The sequence below is a fragment of the Eutrigla gurnardus genome, assembly GCF_963514095.1.
Source record: "Eutrigla gurnardus genome assembly, chromosome: 21".
In the NCBI taxonomy this organism is placed as follows: domain Eukaryota; kingdom Metazoa; phylum Chordata; class Actinopteri; order Perciformes; family Triglidae; genus Eutrigla; species Eutrigla gurnardus.
Window position 1 is genome coordinate 15,977,370 of NC_139932.1, and position 21,061 is coordinate 15,998,430.

A 21,061-nucleotide genomic window follows, 5' to 3' on the forward strand; every position below is an offset into this window, starting at 1 on the left:
CACTTTCACCCCGACTGCTTCCGGTGTTTGACATTTAAATAGAGACCTCAACCACGCCGAACTGTCGGGACTCTCACCGTCAGAGCTTGCTGAAAAGCCCTCGGACATCGGTCAAACACCGGCCCGCCCAGCCCCACGCGAGTCCACACAGGCGGACTCTCCGTCGAACGGGAAACGCCAAGACGCGCAGCACGCAAACCAGCCGGGAGACAGACAGCTGAACACGGCCGAACTCGGGCCACTTGTGCCCACAAGGCTGTGTGAAAAGCCCATGCACCTCACCCAAGCACCGGCCGGTCCAGCCGGTGTCACCGGCAGGAAGACGACGGAATGTTTACAGGCTGGTTGCCATGCCAACCCGCGGAAAATCTCGCGTGACTTAGAAAACTTGCGCGAATTTGTAGTTTTCACCAAAGTCCGTTCTTTTGATGGAAACACACATGATTCGAATTTCTTTTAATGCGCATTTCCCAGTAATTCGAATCACTTTGGATGGAAACATGGCTAGTGTAGATTAACTTTGGCAAAACAGAATTGTGGACTAGGGCTTCAAATTTCCGTTTCATTCTCTGAGCCCCTTGTCATGACGGACCCACGGAAAATTCTCAATCCAACTTATTAAAAAGTTCCTTTGCCTTTTAGTTTCGTATCCCGACGGGCCCGGGGTCTCGTTTTCAGGTGTCTTTCTTTTATTTGCGTTACATTTACCCGGCACTTGGCCAGTTTTCGGAGGCTGAAGGAACATAACGTGACTTATTTGTAGCGGTTGTCGTACACCGGAGCCCGGAGGTGACGGGGGAAATTATTGTTACGATTCTTCTTATTCTGTTTGGCCGAAAACCGCAGCACAGCGCTGTAGAAAGCTCCGCTTCCGCGATATAGGAGGACGTTTATTTTGTCAATTTAGTGTATTTTCAAAGAAAAAAAATCACTTGCCCGAACGGGCAACTACACGTCACATTTTAGTTGCCCGATCACAGAGTTTACCTGCCCCGGGCAAGCGGGCAACCGTTAATGTCGAGGGCTGCTGTATATGAAACATTGTCAATGTGAATAGTCAAGTTCATTGATTTGAGATTTAAAAAGAGAATAAATACTGTGGAGTTGATTTAGATAAATGTATAAAAAGAGAGAAAGAGATTAACAATAGATATAAAACTGCTGCTCTATGCAGGTTGGTTTTATTTTGGTGAATGAAACGATTCTGATGGCGAGCCAGAGCCCAAACCCGAGGAACGTGGAGCAGGACACCGGCTTACATGCGTGGAGGGTGTGATGTCGGAACAGCTCATCGTGCATCTGGAGAAAGCATCTATCACACCATACAGTTAAGACTAAAAAAAAAATCACACTACCCGGGTAGATGAACAATTACATAAACAATTGCACTACCATACATTAAAGGACTAATACAAAAACTGTGGACACTGACTAAATTGGACATTTGACTATTTTTGGACTTTATTGGACTTTGTTTGTTTATTATTTTGGGCCCATTATTTCATTTGTACTTTGAACAATATTTTTCTTTTTCATTTGCACTTTAAACAACATTTTTGTGAGTTGTAAATTTGTTTATGCTGTTGGTTACAACTGAGGTTTTGAATGGTAAATACTAGGGGTGGGAATCTTCTACCATCTCACGATTCGATTCGATTCCGATTTTTGGGGCTACGATTCGATTTAAAATCGATTTTCGATTCAAATCGATTTTCGATTCAAAACTATTTGATTCATAATGATTTCTGCTTCAATCTATAGGTGTGCAAAGGATCCTCATGATCTACTCCAGTCTGCTTTGCGAGAGAATGACAAATGGAGACATTAAACTGTCTGTTTCACATTTATTACGTTTTAAACATGTATCTCTGCTCAGATGGATTTATTACAACTGTTAAGTAACAAAAATAAGAAATGCCTCTTTATAAAAAAAAAGAAACAGTGCAGTTAAAGATGCTGCCTTTTTAAATTCGAAGGAAAGTGCCTTTTCCAAAAACAGTGTGTGGACCTGCACAACTGCTACTCTAAGTAGCTAGTTATAAAATAAGTTGGGACAAAAATAAAGTGCCTCTGTATAATATATATAATAATTTCTTTTTACATGGAACACAACTGTTGTACAAATGGAAAACATAAATATTTCTCAGTAGCTTTAAGAAAAACAAGTTATGAAAATAAAAGTGCTTTTTTTGTGAAAAATAGTAGCCATAAGTTAGCTGCCTCTGCATTTTTCATTAAAGTGCCTCTTGCAACAATAGAACTGTCCACAACAGTGCAACTAATTGTATGATTGTCAACAAATCATGAAAGACAGGACATAAGACAGAACTTGACATGAACTGTGTCCAAGATTACTGTCCATTTGCAGGTGCAACATCCAGGTTCTTTTGTAGGAAAAGAAGCTGGTCCACATGTGCTGGTGTAAGACTACTTCGCTGAGCTGTCACTATATCCCCAGCAGTGGAGAATACTCGTTCAGCTGCAACGCTAGTGCCAGGCACACACAAGTAGCGTTTAGCTTGTCTAGCCAAGAGAGGGAAACCTGTCTCATGGGTGCTCCACCAGCTGAGGGGGTCCTCTGACAGAGACAGTGGAGGGGCTTCCAGGTATTTCTTCAGCTCCTCTTCAGCTCTGGTGCTGGCAGATTTACGGACAGCACTGGCCGCAACAAATGTCTTGCCCAATAGAGTAACTAGTGCAGAAGGCCTTCTTTTTGGAGCAGGGCCTTCTTCTGGTTCTGGCTGTGGTGTCCCAGGCATGACCTCAGCCTCCTCCAAGTTCACACGCCGCTACAGAGGAAAAATCAACAATCATATTAGTCATTATGTACAATATATTATTAACTATAACATATTATATCACACCACCAGTCCCTCATTTTATGGTAAAATAAAATAAGAATACAATACAACCATGCAAGATGGGTGTATGAGATGGCATCATTTAACTTTGACCTACATTTAATACATATGTGTTATGCAGTTTACAAAAATATATATTGTTTAAGAACAGTTATTACCTCAAATGCTGCAGCATCTCCAACTATATTTGCATGGACTTCCAGCTGGTCCTCCTGGGTGAGGAAAGGCAAGGCTTTGAATCTCGGGTCCAAAAGCGAAGCAGCGTAAAGCATGCGTTTATCCCGCGCACTACTGTATCTTTTTGCCATATCTTCATGGATTGCACGTTTGATTTCACGAATAACTGGAGCGTCAGCAACAGTGCCAGCTGGCCCTGTGTCATGCAGCAACTGAGCATGCAGAGGAGCAATAACAGAGAGCGTAGGTGTAGAATCCTCCGACATGATGTGCGTTGCTTCTTTCATTGGTTTCAGCGCGGATGCTATTTCCTCGGCAGTGGAGACGTCCGTCTCGCTGAGTGTGCAGATGTCGCTTCCACATCTTCTCACATTTGGGGATAGGAGCGCGGCACAAATAGCAGGCTGCTGTTCGAGGAATCGCTCGATCATGTCCAGTGCGCTGTTCCATCGTGTAGGGACATCGGTTTTCAGTTTATGCACCGGCAACTGTAGAAGTTTCTGTTTCTCTTGCAGTTCATGATTTGCGATGGTGCTGCGGTGAAAGAAACCAGTTATTCGTCTGATCCTCCCAAGCAGTCTTGACACAGCAGTTAGCTTCAGTGCTCTTTGAGCAGCCAGGTTGAGAGTATGGGCAAAACATGTTATGTGTGCCAAGTTATCAATCTGTGTAGCGGCGAGCATATTGGCTGCATTATCAGTCACTATGACGAGATCCGAGACAGTCAGTCCCCATTCTTCAGCAACGGAGTGAAACATGGCATTAACATTTACAGCAGTGTGGCTTTCGTGCATTACGCGAGTTTGCAAAACTCGGGACTCGAGCAGCCACGTATCAGTTATATAGTGAGCGGTGAAAGTCACAAAAGACTGAGTTGCTCTCGATGTCCATGCATCACATGTTAGTGCCACTCTGGCGGTTTTGGTCAAGGCACTGGCGACCTTTATTTTAGTCTCTTGGTAAAGCTGCGGCACAGCTGTCTCAGTGAAAACCTTGCGTGATGGTATAGCGTACCTGGGCTCCGCTGCCTGCAACATGCAAATAAACCCCTCATTCTCCACCACACTGTAAGGTCGTAAGTCTTTGGCGATGAAGCAGGCGATAGACCTGGTTATTTTTTTTGCCCGCTCGGAGTTGGCAGAGAGTTTGGTGAAGCAATGCAGTGTGCGTTGGTCTGCCGCTGGTGGCTGACTCTGTGCCGTGTCCATTAACTCTGGGTGATGCCTGGTGATGTGAGCCCGCGCATTTGTGGTGTTCCCGAAGTGTTTAATCTTACTTTTGCAAATCCTGCAAACTATGAAGCTCATGTCAAGCTCGGTCTTTCCAGACATTCGGTAAAAACCAAAATGAGTCCAAATCTTTGCCTTCAACGAGGACGGGGCCGGTTGAATCTCTCTTTCCTCCTCCATTAGTGTAGTTTTCTCCTTGTTTTGGTGGTTTCCGCGCATGCATGTGTTCAGAACAGGCTGCGTGGTGATGTCATGACGCCCCGACTCCCGCGTCGTTTCAAAATAAAAGTCGACAGCCAGCGGATTTTTATTATTATATATTTTTTTTTAAAAATCGATTTTGGGACATTTTAAATCGATTCTGAATCGGAGTAAATGAGAATCGTGATTCTTATGAGAATCGATTTTTTTGCACACCCCTAGTAAATACCAGGTTGAATTTACTGGGTTTTGATACATAGAGAAAATTATTAATCCAGTTATAGCTGAGCTAATTCAGTGTCGGTATTAAGAGTGGCTTTCCTGCCAATAAAGAATTGTTTTGTTACTCTTTTTCACTGTGGTCCACGTCATTTAAATCCTCCTTGAGCGAAACTATTTCTTCTGATTTTGACCTAACCTTAGAGGTACATGATAGTCACCTTAGCCCATGTACTGTAGACATGTGTTACATAATGTAGGAACCTGACGTTTCTCTCAGCTCACTGACATTTAAATGCCAGATTAGTAACCCTGAGATGCGTTTTGTCTCTTCTCTCCCAGACTATCTCTGCCAAAGCTATGGACTCTCTTCAGACTTCCTCCCGCCGTGCGACTACAACAAACTGGTGCTGTCTCTCCTCTCGGGCCTCCCCAACGAAGTGGACTTTGCTGTTAACGTTTGCACTCTGCTCTCCAACGAGAGCAAGCACGCCATGCAGCTGGACAAGGACCCCAAACTGGTCACGTTGCTGCTGGCCCACGCCGGCGTCTTCGATGACTGTACGTCCTCAGATTGTGCTCTTTTTTAGTTTAGATGTTATTTAGATCCACACACTAGAGCTCCAGACAACAAAGAAGCTTTGTAATATACATATAATTTAATTAGTCTAGAGAATATTTGTTGAAAATGCTAGTTTTTTCAACAAATATTAGTTTAGCTAGTTTTTTTATACTTACACCAATTTGCATCCTTTTTCACCGCTTTTGTTCTCGGATCAAAGGTCCCGTGTTATCGTCATTTTTTAAGGGGGAATTGAAGAACAAGGGAGCAGCAATAATATGGAGCTGAGACTCTAACCCTCCCTCTGTTCCTTCCATAGCGATAGGCAGCTTCTCTGGGGTGTTCGGGACGGACTGGAAGGAGAAAACCTTTGTCAGGGTGAGTAGATAAGTAGAATAAAAAGGCTTAATTTCTGTGACCTTTTTGCATCCTCTGCAACTCGACTTGCTAAATATGTCTCTCGGTTTGGCGATTTATGGTCTGAACAGAGGAACCTCCGAGATGTTTTTTCTCCGAGAGATCTTTACATCAAGATGGAGGTCAACTCGCTGGGATCTCACTCAATTTAAAGCGGCATGCATGAAAGTACAGACATAACTCAGAAATAATGCAATTTATTATTATTAATTTATTCCCAGTCGTGTGTGTGTTTCTCATGGCCTTAAGAAGAGTCACTGTCGTTCTCAGTGGCACTTCATTCAAAAGGGTTTCGTCTGTGTGTTTGTGTGGAGATAATTAATTGACTAATTAACTTACTCTTGGTGAATTTTGGCAACTCGTTCTACGCTAACAGCTGCTTGTCCTCCTGCAGTTCTGGAAAGAGGTGGTGGAGGACGTTGAAGTCAGGGAGCTGATCTGGGACAAGAACAGTCCAGCACAAGGTAAACCACTTGGTGTTAAAACGCTGTGATATGCACAACTTGTGATTTGTTTACGCCGACTTCCCTTTTCAGTTCTTCTTGCATCATACCTACAAGTGTGAAGTGTGAAGTTGTGTTTTTAAAACTCCTCCCATGCTTAGTGTTTCACATTCCAGTTTCGGAAGGTTTTCAAACAATAAGTGAAAGATGGCTGCTGTCCTCTTTGCAGACGGTACGTCGTGTGAGGAGCGCTGGCAGAGCCTCTTCCACCCGCCGCGGAAACCGGGTATCAGCGACATGGAGGCCCAGCGGGTGCTGCAGATCGCCGTCATCCTGCGGAACCTCTCCTTCGAGGAGGCCAATGTCAAGCTGCTGGCGGCCAACCGAACGTGCCTGCGCTTCCTTTTGCTCTGTGCCCACTGTAACCTCATCTCACTCCGACAGCTTGGACTGGACACGTTGGGCAACGTGGCTGCCGAGGTTGGTCTGTTTCAGGCTCTAAAGTCAGAACTTCATGCCAAATATGACCTGGGTGACTTGGAAAAGTTTTTTTTTCCTCAAAAACGTTACTGTGACACCACAAACACTCTTCTTAGCCGTCCTTCTGCTTCTTGATGATGTTCAGTTCCTACATTTCAAAAGAAGAAAACCTTGTAAACTGTATTACACTATTCAGTGGTCTAACCAGGTTTGAATTGACCTCCTCCATGCAGCAATTGTTGTAGCATTGTAATGGTAACTAAACACCACTTTGAATTTCTCCACGTGTTGAAGTGGTGTTCAGTGAAAGTGGTGCTCGATATTTGAAGTCATGGGAGAATCTTTTTTATCTTATTCATCTTCTTTCAGGCTTTTCAAAACCAAAAACAACACGACCAAAAGTGTGAAGGTTGGATTTAAACTTGTGCAGATCAGATGCTTTGACACTGATTTCTTACTGTTTCTTATTGTATGATTATTGTTTGTCATATTAGTTAGTTTATTGTATAAAATCCGTTTAGTGTTGTTTTTGTGTGATTTCCGTGCCTCGTGGCGAGGATGGCGTCCTCTGAGACGCCACCTGTGTCACTGAGACAGGGAGTGAGGCTGGTTCCACCACACAGCTCCACCGTGGAGCAGGTGTTGCTGGCTGTGGGAGAGCAGATAGGCCACGGAAACATCCTATATGCCTCCCGCATGAATAAAGCCCTCGTGGTGTTTTTAAAAGACCAGAGTTGTGTCAGTGAACTCATCGAGAGTGGGTTAATGTTGGATGAGGAGTTTTTTCCGATTTCCCCACTGGCGGTGTCCTCTACCCGGATAACCGTGTCCGGCGTTCCTCCTTTCATCCCGAATGAAGCGCTGGAACGAGAGCTGAAGCGGTTCGGTAAGTTTGCCAGTGGGTTTCGCACTGTTGCTTTGGGATGCAAAGATGACAAATTGAAGCATGTTCAGTCTCTGCGGAGACAAGTATTTATGTTTTTGGACTCGTCAACTCAGACACTGGATGTGTCCTTCCGTGTCCGACACGAGGAGACGTTTTACATGGTGTACGCGAGTTCAGGGAACATGAAATGTTTTGAATGTGGTGACGTGGGCCATAAACGCATTGCTTGTCTGCACAGACAGCACGCGGCGGGACCCGCTGGGGCTGGCGGCGGCGGGGCCGCTCGCCTTGCGGGCGCGCCAGCCGGCGACGGGGCCGCTCCGCGTGCGGGACCCGCTGGGGCTGGCGGCGGCGGGGCCGCTGGGGCTGGCGGCGGCGGGGCCGCAGCGCCTGCGCTGGCGGCAGCGGCGACTGGCTCCGCGCGCGGAGCCTCCGCGGCTGACGCACAGCCAGGTGTCTCGAGAGAGGAAGCAGGGAAGGAGAGTGTAAATGTTGTGAGTGTAGAAAAGGAAAGTAATTGGAATAAGGTGAGTAGGGCTGAACAGGCTGGGCCTAGTACATCTGGGGAGGTGAGCGCAACAGAGCCAGTGGAGGCTAGTGAAGTAGGACAGGGGGAGGCAGGTACATCAGGACAGGGGGAGGCAGGTACATCAGGAAAGGGGGAGGCAGGTACATCAGGACAGGGGGAGGCAGGTACATCAGGAAAGGGGGAGGCAGGTACATCAGGACAGGGGGAGGCAGGTACATCAGGACAGGGGGAGGCAGGTACATCAGGAAAGGGGGAGGCAGGTACATCAGGAAAGGGGGAGGCAGGTACATCAGGACAGGGGGAGGCAGGTACATCAGGACAGGGGGAGGCTGTTTTTATGGAGCAGGAGCTGCAGGCTGCAGGTGCTGGGCACCAGACTGAGCTGCAGACGTTTACAGACAACAGTCAGGTGATAGGAATGGACTCAGATGAGGAGATTGACTCTGACAGTGTGTCTGTAGCAGACAGTGTCTCTCAGATCACGGACCTGTATTCTCTTAAAGAGGTAAATGAGTTCCTCGATGATTCTTTTGGCAGGTCAGTGGAAATAAGTGACTATTTCCCTGATATTAAAAAGTTTATTCAGACGGTGAGCACTCTTCAGAAGGTTGTAGGGATAGACCTGCTGAGTGAGAAGAGACGTTACCGTCTGAGAAAACATGTCACCACTCTGAAAAAAGGTCTTAAAGGGACCAAAAGAACAAGGAAAATGAAAAATTCCAGAATAAAATAACATGATCATACAACACTGGGTGTTTCCTCTCTGCTGTGTCTATTTGTCTGTTCTGTTGTCTCTTTTCTACTCTTCTACTATGCAGTCCTTAAAGGTTGCCTCTTTAAATATTAACGGGGGGAGAAGTACGCAGAAAAGAGCCTTAGTGTCAGAGGTTATTAAACAGAAAAAGTTAGATGTCATTTTTTTTTACAGGAAACGCACTGAATGAGACAGACTGGGGGATATGGTGGGGGGGTCAGTATGTACTCAGCCATGGCTCTAATCTCAGTGCTGGAGTTGCTGTTCTATTCTCTCCCTCACTAAATGTGAATATTCTATCCAGAACAGAGATTGTAGCAGGCAGAGTTCTGATGGTCAAGGCAGAAATAGAAAGTTTTACCTTTACTTTTATTAATATGTATGCACCCAATCATGGTCCTGAACGGTTGGCTGTGCTTAAGTTATTAAGAGACAGCTTAGATGGCTGTGATCAGGGGGAGTGTTTTATAATAGGGGGGGGATTGGAACTGTTGCACTGACGTCACTTTAGACCGGACAGGACAGGAGCTCCATCCTCAGTCGTCCTCCTTTCTGTCTCAGCTTCTAAAGGAGGCTAGTTTAGTTGATGTGTGGAGGATGAAACATCCTTCAGCTAAACAGTTCACCTGGGTGAAAATATCCGATGGTAGGATTAGTGCAGCCAGGTTAGACAGAATCTACATGTCTGCTTCCTTTATAACTCGTGCAGCTAACTGTCAAATCCTCCCTGTTGGTTTTACAGACCATCATTTGATTTTAGTAGATTTGGTTTTATCTCCTACTGGGAAACCTAGGTCCTTCTGGCATTTTAACATTAAACTTTTACATGATTTTAATTTCTGTACAAACTTCCAATTGTTTTGGACTAATTGGAGATCCAAGAAGGAGTCCTTTCCCTCCTTGAGTCAGTGGTGGGAGGTTGGAAAGGGTCAAATTAGGGCGTTCTGTCAGCAGTATACGTCCTACTCCACTGCAAATATTAGAGGGGCTTTGGAGCAACTAGAGTCCGAAATCAGAGAGCTAGAGAGTATGTCTGCTGAAAATACTGAACAGTTACTCCTCAAAAAGCAGCAGCTGAACTCTTTTCTTCAAGAGAAAGCTAAAGGAGCTCTGGTCCGAGCACGGTTCACCTCTCTAAGGGACATAGATGCACCAACCTCCTTTTTCTTCAACTTGGAGAGGTCTGTGGGCCAAGGGAAGCAGATGGTGTGTCTCCGCCTGCCTGATGGGAATTTGACCTCTGACCCTGCTGAGATGAGGAGGCATGCAGTGTCTTTCTACTCAGACCTGTTCAGGGCAGAAGTATGTGATGTCGATGCCACTAATGAACTTCTTCAAGGTTTTCCACAGCTGGGTTCAGGAGAACGGGATACCCTGAGCTCTGACATCTCTTTGGAGGAGCTGACCTCTGCAGTGACACAAATGGCTTCAGTAAAGGCTCCAGGCATGGACGGCCTACCTGCAGACTTTTTCAAACACTTTTGGAGCTTTCTTGGTCACCACCTGCTGGACGTCTTTAAGGAGTCTTTTGAGAGAGGAACTCTTCCAGCATCCTGTAGGCGTGCTGTGATCTCTCTGTTACCCAAGAAAGGGGATCTGACCCTGTTAAAGAACTGGAGACCTGTAGCTCTCTTATGCACGGACTACAAGATTTTATCAAAAGTTTTAGCTAACAGACTGAAGTCCTACATGGAATTATTTATTGGTTCTGATCAGTCGTATTGTGTTCCTGGTAGATCAATACAGGACAATTTGTTTTTAATGAGAGACATTTTTGAAGTTTGCAAACATTACAACATTAATGTGGGTATAATTTCTATCGACCAGGAGAAGGCGTTCGATCGTGTGGATCACTCTTTCCTTTTTGCCACACTGCAGGCTTTTGGTGTTGGGGAGCACTTTTTGTCCTGGGTGAAGCTGTTGTACAGTGATGCATGTTGTGTTGTTAAGGTTGGGGGAGGGTTGAGCAGGCCCGTTTCAGTTAAAAGAGGGATCAGGCAGGGCTGCCCTATATCAGGCCAATTGTACAGTATGGCCATAGAGCCGCTTTTGTGTAGGCTTAGGAGCTGACTGAGAGGCCTGGTTTTGCCTGAACTGGTTCACAGCCCCCCTGTGGTCATATCAACATATGCTGACGATATAAATGTCCTTGTCCAGGGTCAGGAAGACATCCAGGAGTTAGAAGATGGTCTCAATTTATATGAGAAAGCTGCTTCAGCTAAGGTTAACTGGGAGAAGAGTGAGGCTGTTTTGGTTGGTCAGTGGAGGGCAGGGGACACACCCACTCTTCCTGGAAACCTTAGGTGGGGAAAAAGAGGCCTAAAGGTCCTGGGTGTGTATCTGGGAAGTAAAGAGATAGAGGCGCAGAACTGGGAGGGAGTGCTGGGGAAGGTGCAAGCCAAGTTGTCTAAATGGAAATGGTTGCTACCCCAGCTGTCCTGCAGGGGAAGAGTTCTGGTTGTTAATAACCTGGTTGCCTCATCCCTGTGGCACAGGCTACAAGTGTTAACCCCCCCGCAAGGACTTTTGAAGCAACTGCAGAGGGTCCTCGTAGAGTTTTTCTGGTCGGGTCATCACTGGGTGCGAGCGTCGGTCCTGTACCTTCCTGTGGCAGAGGGGGGGCAGGGCCTCATAGACATCGCCTCCAGGACTGCTGCGTTTAGACTGCAGGCAGCTCAGCGGCTGCTGTATAGCGGTTCTCTCTGCTGGTCTGCTGTGGCCCGGTTGCTGCTCTGGAGGGCCGGGCGGCTCGGCTACGACAGACAACTTTTCCTGATGAAGTCCCCTTTGTGCAGTCTTACTGGTCTCACACCGTTTTACAGCTCTGTCATCGATGCCTGGAGGACTCTGAGTTTTACTCGACCACCTGACCCCGGGCCTGGGATGTGGCTGATTGAAGAACCTCTCTTCAACAATGATTTCCTGTCTGATACTGTCTTCTCCTCAACCACCCTAAAAACAGCTTTCATTGAGGCGGGAGTAGTGAAGCTGGGCCATCTGACGAAGATATCAATTGAAAGTCTGGCTGAAGTGACGGGCATACGGTCAACCAGAGTGCTGCAGAACCTGGTGAACGGAGTGTGGCAATCCCTGTCGGCACCACTCCGGACTTTTGCACAGGACGGAAGTTTGGCTGACCAGTGGAGTCAAGGACATGAGTATGTCTTCTCCCCCTTGAGTGTGAGACCTGAGGTGGGGGAATGGAGAGAGGAGAGAGGCCTTCTGTTAACCCTTTTAACTCCAGCACTGGGAACGTTCAGCTCCTGTACAAGCAAACAGCTGTACTCCAGCTGTGTGAAGGTACTGAACTTTTCTGTTCTTGCAGGTGTCGGAGAGTCAAAGTGGATGGAGTTTTTAGGCTCAGACTTTTCCCCTAATGGTAGCTGGCGGGTCCTGTATAAGCCTCCCGTCGAGAAACGGATGGCTGACATCCAGTGGAGGATTATACATGGAGCGATAGCTACGAACAGACACAGAGCTCACTTTGACCCAAGCACTGGCGAGGGTTGTCCTTTCTGCTCAGCAACAGAGACCTTATACCACCTAGTGGTGTCCTGTCCCCAATTGGTAGGCAAGGCAAGGCAAGGCAACTTTATTTGTATAGCACATTTCATACACAAGGCAGACTCAAAGTGCTTCACATCATAAAACAAAGTGAGAAGAAAAAAAAAAAGAAAAAAAAATAGAAGAATTAAAAGAAAATAATAAAAATTTAAAAAATGCATTACAGAAAGAAAAGAGAATAAAAACATATTTGCAATAATTAAAAACAGTGCAGACATTAAAAGATTTAGCTGAAAGCTATGGTGAACATAAAAGTTTTCAGTCTAGTTTTAAAAGTGGTCAGAGTTGGGGCAAGTCTTACATCTTCAGGAAGTTTATTCCAGCTATTTGTTGCATAGTGACTAAATGATGCTCTCCCGTGATTTGAGTTTACTCTGGGAATCACTAACAGATTGGTCTCAGAAGATCTTAGTGGTCTAGAAGGCTTATGTAGTGGGAGCATATCAGTGATATACTTCGGTCCTAGACCATGTAGTGATTTATATGTGAGCAGGAGGATTTTGAAATCAATCCTCTGACATACAGGGAGCCAATGTAAGGATTTAAGAATTGGTGTAATGTGCTCACATTTTTTGGTCTTTGTAAGAACTCTAGCAGCAGCGTTCTGAACAAGCTGTAGCTGCCTGACAGTTTTTTTCGGAAGAGCTGCAAGGAGACCATTACAGTAGTCTAGCCTACTAGTAATAAAGGCATGTACAAGTTTTTCTAAGTCTTGAGCTGACATGAGCCCTCTAAGTCTTGCTACATTTTTTAGGTGATAGTAGGCTGATTTTGTTACTGATTTAACGTGACTGTCGAAATGTAAATCAGAATCCATAATAACCCCAAGATTTCTGGCTTTGTTTGAGGTTTTCAGGGACAGAGAGTGAAGGTGTTGAATTACTTTAAACCTTTCTTTTTTAGCACCAAAAACAATTATCTCAGTTTTGTCCTCATTTAGTTGTAGGAAGTTTTGGCACATCCAGTCTTTGACTTGCTCAATGCACTGGCACAGAAGATCTATGGGGCGATAGTCGTTTGGTGATAGTGCTACATAGATTTGGGTGTCATCGGCATAGCAATGGTGGTCAATGTTATTATTTTGCATGATTTGTCCTAGTGGGAGCATGTAGATGTTGAATAAAGTTGGCCCCAAGATTGAACCTTGGGGGACTCCACACGTTACATTGGTAGGTTCTGATACAAAGTCGCCAATGGAAACAAAATAGTTCCTATCTTGTAGATATGACTTGAACCAGTTTAAGACTGTGCCTGAGAGCCCCACCCAGTTTTCCAACCTGTCCAAGAGTATTGAGTGGTCGACAGTGTCAAATGCAGCACTGAGGTCTAATAGCATTAATATTGAAGTTTTGCCAGAGTCTGTGTTAAGACGGATGTCATTTACAACTTTAATAAGGGCCGTCTCGGTGCTATGAAAAGGTCGAAATCCTGACTGGAAGTTGTTGTGGCAGCCAGTTGAAGCCAGGAAGTGATTTAGTTGTTGGAGGACAACTTTCTCAATTATTTTACTTATGAAGGGTAGATTTGAAATTGGTCTGTAGTTGTTGATAATAGAGGCATCTAGGCTCCGCTTTTTTAGAAGAGGTTTAATGACTGCAGTTTTGAAGGCCTTTGGGAAATTGCCTGATTGAATGGAGTTATTAACTATTTGCAATACGTCTATTGATAGGCAGTCAAAAACATTCTTAAAAAAGTTGGTAGGTAAAGCATCAAGGCAGCAGGTGGATGATTTTAGATTTGTCACCGTTTCCACTAGAGTTTTAGAGTCTATGGCATTAAAGCTTGCCATCATTGCTGTGTTACTTTTGCCTGAACAGGGTGGTGATCCAACTTTTTTGTTTGAGATATTGATGGCGCGTCTGATGCCTTCAATTTTATTAGTATAAAAGAATGCAAACTCATTGCATTTCTGCGTGGAATGGAGTTTAGCTGGTATTTGTGTTGGGGGGTTGGTCAGTCTGTCAACAGTTGCAAATAGGGTTTTCGCCTTATTAGCGTTGTTGTTTATGATATTGGAGAAGTATGTTTCTCTCGCACTTTTTAAGACTAAATTGTAGGCCCGGAGGCTCTCTTTATAGATGTCATGGTGAATATGAAGGTTAGTACTCCGCCAGATTCGTTCAGCCTTCCTGCACTCTCTTCTCTGGGCTGTCACAACAGCAGCTTTTCTCCAGGGTGCCTTTTGCTTACCAGAAATTGTTTTAACCGTAGCAGGTGCAATGACATCTATGACATTCAGAATTTTGGAATTAAAGATGTTTACAAGATCATCAGCATGACATGGGTTTAGAGGTGGTAACGAGGAAATGGCATTTTTAAAGAGTACATTGGCATGTTCATTGATGTACCGCTTTTTGACCTTATTTGATTCTGTTTGTGTGTCAGGAATGAAAGAAATATTAAAGAAAACACAGAAGTGATCAGACAATGAAGGATCAGTCACAAAAACATCAGAAACATGGAGACCTTTTGTGATAATCAGGTCCAGGGTGTGTCCCTTACAATGAGTAGCCTCTTTCACATGTTGAGAAAGGTCAAATGTGTCTAGAATATTAAAAAGTTCTTTTGCACCCTTGTCATTCAAATCATCAATATGAAAATTAAAGTCACCAGTTATAACTAGGCAGTCAAAATCAGTGGAGATGCTAGACAATAATTCAGTAAAATCATCGAAAAAATTTGACGAATATTTAGGTGGCCTGTAAATAATTAACAGGAGAACTCTGGGAGAGCATTTCAACACAGCACAAAGATATTCGAATGATGGAAAAACACCAAGGGACATCTGTTTCCCCTGAAATTTATTTTTAAATATAGCAGCAACCCCTCCACCTCTTTTCCCAGATCTACAAACATCAATAAAATTATAGTTGGGGGGTGCTGTCTCGATCAGAATGCTTGCACTGTTATTTTGTTCTAGCCATGTTTCAGTTAAAAACATAAAATCAAGTTTAGAAGTGGTAATAAAATCATTGACTAAAAATGATTTGTTATTAAGAGACCTTACATTTAGCAGACCCATCCTGATGGTGTTATTGACAGGCTTTGAGGTTGACTTTGATTTTGAGAGAACAGGAATGAGATTGTTTAGGTTAGCAGTGTGTTCAAGTTTCCCAATGTTTACTCTCTTAGTAGTCACAACAGGAATGCAGAAGGTGCCATGTTTTGATGTAGGCGACCTTGGGTCCAGCTGATAATGCGGTCTACTGCTGAACCCTTTTCTGTCTCAGTAATATTCAGGGCTGCTGTCAGGGTGGGGAGGGGGTGGCCAAAAGGGAAGAGGTGGCCATAAGGGAAGAGTCTTGGAGGTCTTGGATTTTAGTGACTTAGTTGCAGCTTTGAGAGAGGGGGTCTTGGATTTTGGTGACTTCGTTGCAGCTTTGGAAGAGGGGGTCTTGAGTTTTGGTGACTTAGTTGCAGCTTTGGAAGAGGGGGTATTGGATTTTGGTGACTTCGTTGCAGTCTTTGGAAGAGGGGGTCTTGAGTTTTGGTGACTTAGTTGCAGTCTTGGGAGAGGGGGTCTGAGTAGGGCGGGGGGTAGGTGGGGGTAGCTCCTGGAATTCCAAGGGGGAGGAGGGGAGAGAAAGGTTTATTGGAGGGAGGGAGAATGACGAAGACCTGGATTGGGATTTGGGAGGGGTGGGGGAGGGATCCACATTCAGTCCTCCTTCGACGTTGTTGATAATCTGAGAAGGGCGGGGGGTAGGTGGGGGTAGCTCTTGGAACTCCAAGGGGGAGGAGGGGAGAGAAAGGTTTATTGGAGGGAGGGAGAATGACGAAGACCTGGATTGGGATTTGGGAGGGGTGGGGGAGGGATCCACATTCAGTCCTCCTTCGACGTTGTTGATAATCTGAGAAGGGCGGGGGGTAGGTGGGGGTAGCTCTTGGAACTCCAAGGGGGAGGAGGGGAGAGAAAGGTTTATTGGAGGGAGGGAGAATGATGAAGACCTGGATGGAGATTTGGGGGGGTGGGGGAGGGATCCACATTCAGTCCTCCTTCGACGTGTCTGATAATCTGTGTTTCGTCTTCCCTCTTTGTTGGTTCCTCTCGTCTCTTGTCCTTGGCGACAGATGGATGACGCAGGCAGTAAGACATGTTGGTGATGAATAGCTTTGCTCCTAGCTTATTTAGGCAAAGTCCGTTTGTCTTAAAAAGATGCCTGCGGTCCCAGAAAAAGCGGAAATTGTCAATAAAATGCATTGGGCGAGCAAGAGATGCAGTTGAGAGCCATTTGTTGAGCCAGAACAGTCTACTGAATGTCTCAGCTCCTCTCCCGGTCGGGGGCAGAGGGCCACTGATGAAAACCTCAGCATTCACAGAGCTGACTGTTTCAAAGAGTTTGTGTAAGTCCTCTCTCAATTCTGTTGATTGTTGTTTTTCAATGTCATTAAATCCAATGTGCAGAATGATATTTTTCACAGTTGGGTGTGCAGCCACAATTTCCAGGATTCTTTTTTCCAAATCAGACACCGTATCCTTCGGAAAGCAGAGTACTTTGATGTTATTACTGCTTTTCATATCTTTTACAGAAAAGTCACCCACAATCAGATTTTCAGGCCCTGTCGTTAGCTTTCTCTGTGGCTTTAAGTTAGCAGGTCTTACCCTGCTGCGTGGTGGTGGGGGGTTATCCAGGCAATCAGAGGGGGATCCATGGTCCTGCAGCAGTGGAGCAAACCTGTTCTTTAGTTGAACAGTTGTTTGCTGGGGAGGTTTCTTGGTAGCTCTCCTCTCCCCAGCTGTCCGCTGCTGTGTCCTACGAGGCAGTGGGGTTGAGGAGGCGCTGTGCCTGGATGGAGATGGTAACGCAGGCCAGCCGGTCAGATCACAGATATCGGGGCGCTGGGTCCTGCCAGATATCCGTTCTCCCATGTCACAGGGAAATGGTCTTCTCTTTGGCTTCGCACCAAGTGTGTTCCAGGGAGGATTATCGCTGGTAGATTTATTACCGTGTACAGGATCCTCCCGTTTCTTCATAGCTTCATTATTGCTACTTAGCTGGGTTCTAGCATGCTCCTGTCCACTGTTTTGAGTCAGTGCTAGAGTGGTGTTGTTCCCACAAAGTCCATTCACTTCTACATTTACTTCTAACCGATTCATTTTTGTTTCCAGCAGTAAAATCTTCTGTAGGAGTTTATGGTAATCTTCCGTAGAGAAGGGAGGCATCTTCTGCTAATTACCTTTAGCAGGCTCAGGCTTATCTTGTTTGGTAGGCCTCCTCGCGTAGCATTGAGGAAGTCGTAAAAATATTGAAAAATGCCTGTTTTATCTCAAAGAAAATATAATCCCACTGGTTTTGTAAATATCCAGGAGCTGCTGCTCTTTGTTTCTTATTGAGGAGAAGCAGATAGCAAAAAATAGCAGAAAATCGCAGGCAGGGGTGAGAGCAAAGAGGAAAAGCGTCTGCACTGTAGCAAAGCCGGAAGCAGCAAGTTAGATAGGTAGATGTTTTTTAAAATGCTGCAGGAGTGGGTTAGGGGTTTGGGAGAGGTTTTCTCTGTTCCCCTCTTTATCTTTGGACCCAGATACACACCCAAGAAAAGGCAAATTTTGGTTTTAATCAATTTTATTTTTGCAAGTGCCAAGCTAGCAATTTGGAAAAGCCGAAAAATTAAATTGCTTGAAAAAGGCTGGACATACCCAGTACGCTGTCTGAGGGGTTTAGTGGCAGCCCGTCTGAGGGTAGAACACACTTATTTCAGACTAACCCAAAACCTGGATGGTTTTAAAGCTGTGTGGGCTGTTAGGCAGGTCTTGTGCTCACTGGGGGAGGATGGCTCTTTGGTTTTACATTTTTAGAATGATGGTTGTTTTATAGTGTTTTGTGAGATTATGTATGTGTCAGTGGAATAAGTATTTAAGGGTTTGTTGGAATGGTGTTTAAATAAAGTTACTTGAAAGTCAAAGTCTTCTTCTTCTTCTTCTTCTGAGGTTGAGGGTGTGAGGAAGAGCGAACGAAATTGAGCGCTTTTTTCTATATTTCTATCCTTTCTTTCTTTTTTTTTGGTGGTATATGTTTATGAATATCGGTGTGATAGGTTAGTGGTACTGTTTGTTGTATTTCTTAGTTAGTTTAGTGTTTGTTTGTACTTGTTTGTCAGCCAGGCTCGAAGGAGCTGGCATGGCGTCCAGCAGCGTCTTCTCCGGGCTGACACGGAAGCACGGCATCAAAACCGGAGCCGGCTCACCGTGCAGTGTGGAGGAGGTTGCTCTGGCGGTAGGGGAGATCATCGGGCACGGCTCCGTAAAGTCCGCTGCCCGCATGAACAGTGCGGTGGTCTTGTTCCTGGAAAAGGTGGAACAGGCAAATAGGCTAGTGGAGACGGGCATTACGGTGAACGGAATGTTTGAGCCGGTGACACCGTTGATCCTGCCGGCCACGAAGATCACACTGTCAAACGTCCCACCCTTCATTAGTGATGACTTCCTAATTAAAGAACTGTCCCGGCATGGGAAGGTGGTGTCACCGGTCAGGAAAGTGTTGTCGGGCTGTAAGTCCCCCCTGCTGAGACACGTAGTGTCTCACCGCAGGCAGCTCTTCATGATCCTGAACAATAAAGATGAAGAGTTCGATTACCGGTTCAGAGTCCGTGTGGATGAGTTTGATTATGTATTGTTTGCATCTTCGTCCACTGTTAAATGTTTCGGATGTGGCGAAGAGGGACACCTGATTAGGGCTTGTCCTAGCCGCGGAGCCCCGCCGGCCGACCCGCTCCTGTATCGGTGCCGCCGGCCGCTGGTGCCGGTGCCGCTGCCGTCGGCCGGGCCGCTCCTGCGTGGGGGCGGGCGGCGGCTACCGCCGCCGGCAGCGGTGCCAGTGCTGCCGTCGACGCCGTTGACCCGCCCGTTCCGGCGGAGCGGCGTGCGGCCGCGGCGGCCGGAGAGGGGGCCGCTGCCGCGAGGCGAGAAAAAGCTACAGGAGCTGAAGAGATGAAAAGACAGGCTGGAAAGAGCACTGAGGTGAGTGGTGAGGGGGGGGAGGAGGTAGGTGAGATTGGTGAGGTGACAGGTAAAGGTGAGGTGATGGGGGATACTGTAGGTGTAGTGGCAGATGAGTTGGGCAAGGAGGTAGGTGAAGCAGGTGTGGAGAAAGAGTCGGGTGAGGGTTCGGGGGAAATGGTTGAGGAAAAGAAAATAGCAGGTGGACTAGAAGATGTAGGTGAAACAGGTGAGGTGGAGGAGGCAGGTAAAGTACCAGGTAAGCCGTGTAAAAGGGTTGAGGTCACTGGTGAGCAGAGCGAAGCAGGTGAGATGACAGGTGAGCTGTGTGAAGCTATACAGATGGAGGCCCGTGAGGCCAAGGGGGGATCTGCTCCTCTTAAGATGCGCAGCAAGAGGAGAAACATGCTGACTGTGGAGGTCGGGGGTAAAACTGGGCGGCTGGCAGGTAAACCGGGTGCTGCAGAGAACAGAGCAGCTCTGTATGACAGCAGCGACAGTGAAGAGTGGGTGTCTGATAGCAGTGACCTGTCGCACACTCAGCAGATAGCTGCTCAGGCGTATCCTGCAAGCAGGCTGAAGTCTTTTTTACAGCAGACCAAAGGGTTAAAAAACATAGCCTTAGAGCAATACTTCCCTGATCTGAAGGGGTTGTACAATTCTACCAGACACGTGGTCAAACACAGAGCCAACTCAGACCTGACAAACCAAGAGGTGTTCAGGCTGAAAAAACTGATCGCTAAAGTCAGGAAACAACTTGCCTTTTAATGACGATGCACGGACAGATTTTACTCCTATTTATTTCATTGATTGTTTTTGGTCTTGTTCTTAACATCTCCATTATCATGAATGTTTTTAATGTAGGCAGTTTGAATGTCAATGGTGCTAGGGAAACACGAAAGAGGGCAGTCGTGTTTGAGATGGCAAAATTAAGCACATTGATGTCCTGTTTCTACAAGAAACACAAAGTGATGCTGGGAACGAGGCAGACTGGAGCAGAGAATGGGAAGGGGAAGTAGCCCTAAGTCATCACACCACCCTCAGTGGAGGAGTGGGCTTCCTGTTCTCTCGAGGTTTTACTCCAGCCTCTCTGGAGGTCAGGCATGTGGTGGAGGGGAGGTGCCTTTTAGTTAAAGCTCGTTTTGAGCATTTTAATGTGGTTTTTGTTAACATATATGCTCCAAACAACGGTACAGAGAGGAAACACTTCTTTGAAAAGGTGAACGATGTTTTAAACAGCTGTGACTCGGAGGACCATTTATTCGTGGGTGGGGATTTTAACTGCACTGAAAACGAGATTTTAGATCGCAACCATGCAGAGCCTCATCCAGTATCCCAGCAGGCCTTGAGGCAGCTGGTCTCCTCCTGTGACCTGGTGGACATGTGGAGAAGGATGCACACAGGCTGCAGACAGTACACATGGTCCCACGTTAGTGAAAACAGAGTATCTTTGGCCAGACTTGACCGTTTTTATGTTTTTAAGCACAGAATCAGCATTGTTAAAACATGCAAGATTTTACCAGTTGGTTTTACGGACCATTCTTTGGTTTTATGTAAGGTTTTTATCAGAAACATTTTACCTAAAAGCGCCTATTGGCATTTTAACTCTGTTTTAACTGTTGATAAATCTTTCAGAGAGGCTTTTAGCTATTTTTGGAATGATTTTAGACGGAAAAAAGCTGAGTTTGTCAGTCTGAGGCAGTGGTGGGACCATGGAAAAGTTCAAATTAAACTCTTATGTCAGCAGCACACTTTCAATGTCACACGTGACATCACTAGATCTATCAGGGATCTGGAGACTG

At 45.8% G+C, this 21,061-nt stretch overlaps 1 protein-coding gene across 1 annotated transcript in view; it reads left to right on the forward strand.

Annotated features, from left to right (window-relative positions):
* Positions 1-1,260: 1,260 nt before the first annotated feature.
* The window catches only part of LOC311032153 (AT-rich interactive domain-containing protein 2-like), a 97,096-nt gene continuing 77,295 nt past the window's right edge, over positions 1,261-21,061 (forward strand). The window contains exons 1-5 of the mRNA XM_084038802.1: positions 1,261-1,327; positions 5,030-5,248; positions 5,569-5,627; positions 6,061-6,130; positions 6,339-6,589. Of these exons, the coding sequence (XP_083894928.1) occupies positions 1,276-1,327; positions 5,030-5,248; positions 5,569-5,627; positions 6,061-6,130; positions 6,339-6,589 (651 nt within the window). The 5' untranslated portion in view covers positions 1,261-1,275. The remainder of the gene's footprint in view (positions 1,328-5,029; positions 5,249-5,568; positions 5,628-6,060; positions 6,131-6,338; positions 6,590-21,061) is intronic.